At 51.8% G+C, this 6,000-nt stretch overlaps 1 protein-coding gene across 1 annotated transcript in view; it reads left to right on the top strand.

Moving 5' to 3' along the window:
* The first annotated feature begins 265 nt into the window (after positions 1 to 265).
* Positions 266 to 6,000, top strand: part of Txndc5 (thioredoxin domain containing 5) — a 28,773-nt gene continuing 23,038 nt past the window's right edge. The window contains exons 1-2 of the mRNA XM_027948268.3: positions 266 to 529; positions 4,927 to 5,076. Of these exons, the coding sequence (XP_027804069.2) occupies positions 279 to 529; positions 4,927 to 5,076 (401 nt within the window). The 5' untranslated portion in view covers positions 266 to 278. The remainder of the gene's footprint in view (positions 530 to 4,926; positions 5,077 to 6,000) is intronic.

Below are 6,000 nucleotides of genomic sequence, written 5' to 3'. Positions count from 1 at the left end.
GGATGAACCGGAACTTTCCGAGGAAGTGCGGGAGGCCGCGCTCGGAAGGCTCTCCCGGCCCCAGCGCCCCAGTCTCGGCTCCCAGCCTCGCGCTCCCCGCGTGCCTACCCAGACCTGGGCCGGGCAGCGGCGCGCGCGGGCGGGACGGGGCGGGACGGGGCGGGGCGAGGAGGGGGCGCGGCGTGCCCGGGGCGTGTCCGGGGCGGGGCGGGCGGCTGGAGGCGGGCGCGGGTGAGGGGACCGGCCGCCGCGGCGAGAGCGCGCCCAGCCCCGCCGCGATGCCCCCGCGCCCAGGACGCCTCCTCCCGCCGCTGGCCCGGCTGCCCGGCCTCGCCGCGCTGCTGCTGCTGCTCGGCCATGGCGGCGGCGGGCGCTGGGGCGCCCGGGCCCAGGAGCCGGCGGCGGACAGGCCCCCTGCGGCCGACGGCGGGGACGGGCAGGACCCGCACGCCAAGCACCTGTACACGGCCGACATGTTCACGCACGGGATCCAGAGCGCCGCGCACTTCGTCATGTTCTTCGCGCCCTGGTAACTGACCGCGTCGCCCTCCTCCGGGCTCCAGCCCCGCACTCCGCGCGCCGGGAGCGGCTCCAAGGGCCGGGCAGGAGGCGTGGAGCGCGTAGGCGCCGCGGGCTCCGAGCTGGGGCGCGGGGACCCAGGCTGGGGCCGGGGCCGGGATGTGGGTAGCTGGGGTTCGCAGCCGCGGGGTGGGCACTACGGGCTCGGGGCAGGAGGCGTGGGGCGCCTGCGAAGGGCCCTGGGCCAGGGGGCGTGGGCGCCACGACTCGGACGCTCGCAGCTGACGTGGCGCTCGGCAACCGGGGCGGTGCCGAAGGAGGAGGCGGCTCCCGACCCGGGGAGCCTGGAAGAGGCCGCCCCTCTCCTGCCCCTTGCTCTCGAACCTTCCTCCTCCCGTCCCCGGACTGAAGAGCAAGATTGGGGTCCCTTTGGTCAGGGTTGCCGGAGCCCAGACATCACCCTGCCGGTCCCCTGCCCAGCGCCCCAAACTTCCTGTGTCTGCCGGACGCAGCGGGCTGCGGGTTGGCTGGCACAAGGGGGACACGTGCACTCGCCGGGAGGAGCCTGTCTGCGGGCCAAGCTGGCCAAGTAGACGTCTGATCACCTTCGTGAGAGTTTAACTGGAAAATAAAAACTCATCATACGTTTTGTGGGTACGAAGGGGTAGACGGGGACTTCTGTACCACGCTAGTAAGGGACAGTCTTGCAAATTCTGAGTGTCCCGCTGCAGCTTGGAGTGGATGTGAGCCCTGCTCTTGCTGGCCCACAAACCCAAGGCTGTCACTTCCTCCTCTCCCTGTTTTGGGGGCCAGGTCATTTGGAAAGTGTGAGGTGGGAAAGTTGCTGGTTGAAGTTACACCTCCTGCTTGACCCTTACCCCCGGGAATTATTTTGTACACAAGCACACCCAATGCTCTCCTTGGGGGCCTGGCTGTGGATTACCCCAGGAAGGAAGTTCCCATGGGCCAGGGTGGAAAGCCCCCAATCTTGGTGCACAAGGCAGTTTGAGATGTGCTCCGGCTGTGTGCAGAATTTACATTGTTTCCCAGAGCTCAGAGAGGCTTATTAGGAAAAGGGATGTAGGATGAGTAAGATGCCTAAAAATGACTTATTCAGAAATGAGGCCTTTTTGAAGTTGGAAAAAACTTTTTTCTTTTAACTTCACAGTAGTGCTATGGTTATATTTCAGCTCCTTTGGTGTTAAATCAACTGTTTTGGTTTAGTCTGGCTCATAAGCAGTATTAACAATGTATATATGAGATACATTGTATTTCAATGTATTGAAAAACTCTTTAATTTTTACAACTATTAATGGTATGGAAAATACATAATAGCATGAAACCTCAGTTGATGTTCATAGTTACTTTGTGCAGTAGTAGTCTCCCAGTAACAATTCCAATTAAATACTCTACTGTGCTTAGTTGGAGCCGATTTCAGTGGAATAAATCTGTTTTTTTTTCTATTTATTTTATTTTTAAATACTTTTAGTTGTAGATGGACACAATACCTTTAGTTTGTTTATTTAGTTTTACATTGTGCTCGAGATTGAACGCAGGGCCTCACACATGCTAGGCAAGCACTCTACCACTGAGCTACAACCCCAGCCCTTCTTTATTTACTTTTAAAGAAAAATCGACACATAGACATAGTTGAGTCTCCTGTAGTGCTAATGTAGTTTTAATTTTCAAATCTCTGCAATGAGCACCAGCTAGTCCTGGGCTGAGAAGGAAGCCTGTACAGTCTGGGTAATAGCTAATTCAGTTTTCATTGTGTGTAGGTTTTGGACATCTAGATGGATGTTCTTGGAAGAAGGAACAATGTACATTTTTATTTGTTCATCTTACTAGTCTGTTACAACTGTTTATAGAGGAATGTGTGGGTTTCTGTGATAGCCTTCAAAAGTTAGGCTTTTAGGAGTAACTTGGAGCTCAAATAGAATACACTGTTCCCCACCCCCCACACATTTATTTCCCATTTCAGAGGCTGGGAAATGTTGGAAGCTTATGTGTGATCTGGGGGCAAGGATACGATGTAACAAAACATGGATCTGTGTACTTTTGCCCTGTACTTGGCAGCTATAGGGTTGGTCAACTGCTGTAGATTTTGTGCCAATATCAGGTCACAGCTTCTCTATGGCCAGTGTGTGGGTCACAGTGAACCTGATGACATTGAGTTCAAGATTAGGATCAGGTGGCTTTGCTCTATTACTTGACCACAGGCTACCCTCTGAATGCAGCTGGCTGTTTCAGAGGTGGGGCGATATAGCCACAGGGCCCCAAACCAGAAGTTCCGGCTAGATGGTTCCTGTGGCTTAATCAGTAGCTGGAGTGGGAGGAGCATGCCCGGCTAGCCTGGTGGTGGCTCAGGATGGTCTGTTTTGATTTAGTGCCCAGTGAACTTATTCTCCTGTTGTGAACCCAGGGATTTGCGTATGCGAGGCAAGTGCTCTACAATTAAGCTACATTCCTAGACATTTTTAAAAATTTTTATTTTGAGACAGGATCTTGCCAAGTTGCCAGGGCTGTCTCCAACTTGCAATCCTCCTGCCTTAGCCTCCCCAGTTGCTGGGATTACAGTTATATGCCACTGTGCCTGGCCCAGTGAACTTACTCTTTAAACTTGTTCTTAATGTTTGTGTTTAATGTCTTGTGTTTTTTCACAAGAAAACTTGTCAAGGATGCATGTCTGACCAAATTATCCTGGAGTCAGAACTGCCATTGAAAACCCTTTAGGGGTGCCTTGCTGGAGACCACCCCACAGTCCCTCACTAAGTCCTCACAGCCAGTTTTTCTTCATGGCTTTTTAGATTAAGCACCAGATGAACTGGATGTCAGATCTGTGTCTTCAGACAGCATCACACTCGGTGTGATAAGATGCTCTTGCCATAAAAAGGAACATGCGAAACCCTCATTGGATCCCCAGAAACTGAATCCCAAGTACAGTTCCACTGTGTTTCTTTCCATTCCTTTTATTATTCATTTAGTTAGGAAACCGCCAGGTGCTTTGTGGTGTGTTCTGGGAATGCTATCAGTGCTTGCTTTCTCGGAACTTGGGCCACAGATACTTAAACACAAGGTTTTCCCGCACAAAGGTCTTCTTGGAAGGAAGGAATGATGCCATATTTGAAGCTCTTATGAAGCAGGGATTCTCTTAGCTGGCCAAGAAAGGGCTGCTCAGGGAAGACACCTTTTCTTCATTTGTCCCTTTAAATGCTTATTGTTGGGGTCATCTGTCAGAACAGACCAAGAGGCTTAACAGAGTTTACTGAGAAATTATTTTGAGGAAGAACTCACAATTGAAAGGGCTGGGTGTTCTCATGAGCAATTTTTGTTGTGTTTTTAAGATCACTTTAAAAAGCAATATAGTGAGTGGTTACATTGTAGACAGGAACACGGTACTTACTGGATAAATTAAAAAATACCCACGTGCCATAATGCTGTGTGATTGTACTTGAAGCTTGGGATAAAGTTTCCAGTGTGGTCTCATTCAGAATTCAAGTGTGACTCTGCAGGCAGCTGAGAATACAAGATGACCATCAGCTGTGTGACTCCGATCGGATCTAGTGACCGGAAGATACGGATGCTGTCATGGAATGTGAAGAGTGGCGGGAAGCCATAATCCCAGCTAACAGATTATTTTAAATGATAGGCAATTTTAAAATATTTGTATATAACTAAATTCACACAATGAGTATTACAAATAGATGTTTGATTTTATCCATGCTAGAAAATGGAGTGGTCACAAGCTCCTTTTTTAAAAAAAAAAAAAAAAAAATATTTACTAGCTTTTCATTAGAGGAAAATGCAGAATTGATTTGATTTTGAGGTAGCCTTGATTTGTGCATATTTGGCTGTGTAATAGGGAGACCTGACTAATAAAGGAGCAATTCTAAGAAGAAGTGCTAAGCTGCTGCTGTACTGGGAGAGAGGAAAGATTTCCAGGAGACCACAGAATGGGTACCGAGCAGCCTGGGAGGCAGGGTAGGCTTCTTGGAGAAAGTGACTGTCAAGCTAAACCTGAAGAGCAAATAGGAGTCGGCCAGGTGGAGGTGAGGGAGGAAGCATCAGGGAGGGAGAGACCGTACCAGGCCCCAGGGGCAAGCCACGCTGTGACCCTTTTGAAAAAACGGCAAATGCTTCGACTGCAAGGGAAGAAGGTGGGTTGGTTCTGGCATGGAGGTCAGATAGGGAGATCTGGGCACGTGCCTTGCTCAGTTTTGATTTAGGGCCTGGAATGATGTGGCACTGTCCTGGGGGGAGCTGGGTCCTGGAGTAGTTGTGAGCTGTCCGTCTGTGGCAGGTACAGAAAGGACAGAGGGCCCATTGCCCAGTGGAAAGGGCTGAGGTGGTGGGCCCGACACCCCTGACCTGGCGCTCTGTCCGACTCCTCCTCTCACCCTGTTCCAGGTGTGGACACTGCCAGCGGCTGCAGCCGACTTGGAATGACCTGGGGGACAAGTACAACAGCATGGAGGACGCCAAGGTGTACGTGGCGAAGGTGGACTGCACGGCCGACTCGGAGGTGTGCTCCGCCCAGGGTGTGCGAGGATACCCCACGTGAGTAGGGAGGAAGGGCACGTACCCCACGGTGCTGGGCTCTCCGAGACTCCGTGCCGTCTCCCTCCAGCCAAGGCAAGGCCAAGTTGAACTTTTGGTCATTTCCTTTGTAGATCGGAGGAGGGAGGAGAGGCTGAAGTTAAGCAGGCCGCCCTGTGGCTAGGGGAAGATGATATTTGACACTGTGTCTGTTTTGGAGGTTTTTTCTGTACTTTGGAGAAGGCCTTTAATCAGCATCGGGGTCTTCTGCTTATGAGGGGATGTGTTCAGGGGACAGTAGCGGGGATCTGCCTGAGATCCTGCTGCCTGCGGTGTTCCCCAGGACAGCGTCCACACTGTCACCAACTTGGGTTTGAATAGTTGGTGACGCTGTAATTCTAAAACACCTTTCCTAGAGTGACATCCCACTGCACAAAGACTGTGTCTGCTGGGAAGAAGGGTGACAAACCAGAGGACAGTGGTCTGACGTTGACGCTGCCCTCGAGGGAGTTGCTACTTTACTCCCTTACGGCAGTGTTTTTGGTTTTATTAAACCAATTGTAATTGGCTGCCAGGGTTGGGATAAATGCCCGCCAAAGCTCCCTGTTTTAAAGGCTTGGTCATCAGCGTGTGGCACCTTTGGGGTAGTGGGAACTTCTACGAGGTAGGGCCCAGGGGGAAGTTAGGTTGTTGGGGTGTGCCCTTGAGGGGGATTTTGGGGCCCGGGCTCCTCCTTTCTCTCTGTGTGTGTCTCGCTTCCCATGAGCAGTCCCCCCTCCCCTACTGCTGTCCCCGTGGTGTGCTGTCTCGCCATGGGCCAAAGGCAGTGGGTCCCAGGGACCCATGGACCGAAACCATGAGTCAAGTGAACTTTTTCCAGTGAATCCCACTATTATGCATGGTTACAATGCACCAATTAAAATAAATACATAAGTAAACCTTTTT

This window comes from Marmota flaviventris, chromosome 6 (assembly GCF_047511675.1).
Source record: "Marmota flaviventris isolate mMarFla1 chromosome 6, mMarFla1.hap1, whole genome shotgun sequence".
NCBI lineage: Eukaryota > Metazoa > Chordata > Mammalia > Rodentia > Sciuridae > Marmota > Marmota flaviventris.
Note: the sequence above shows the minus strand (reverse complement) of the source record. Positions and strands in the feature narration are given on the sequence as shown.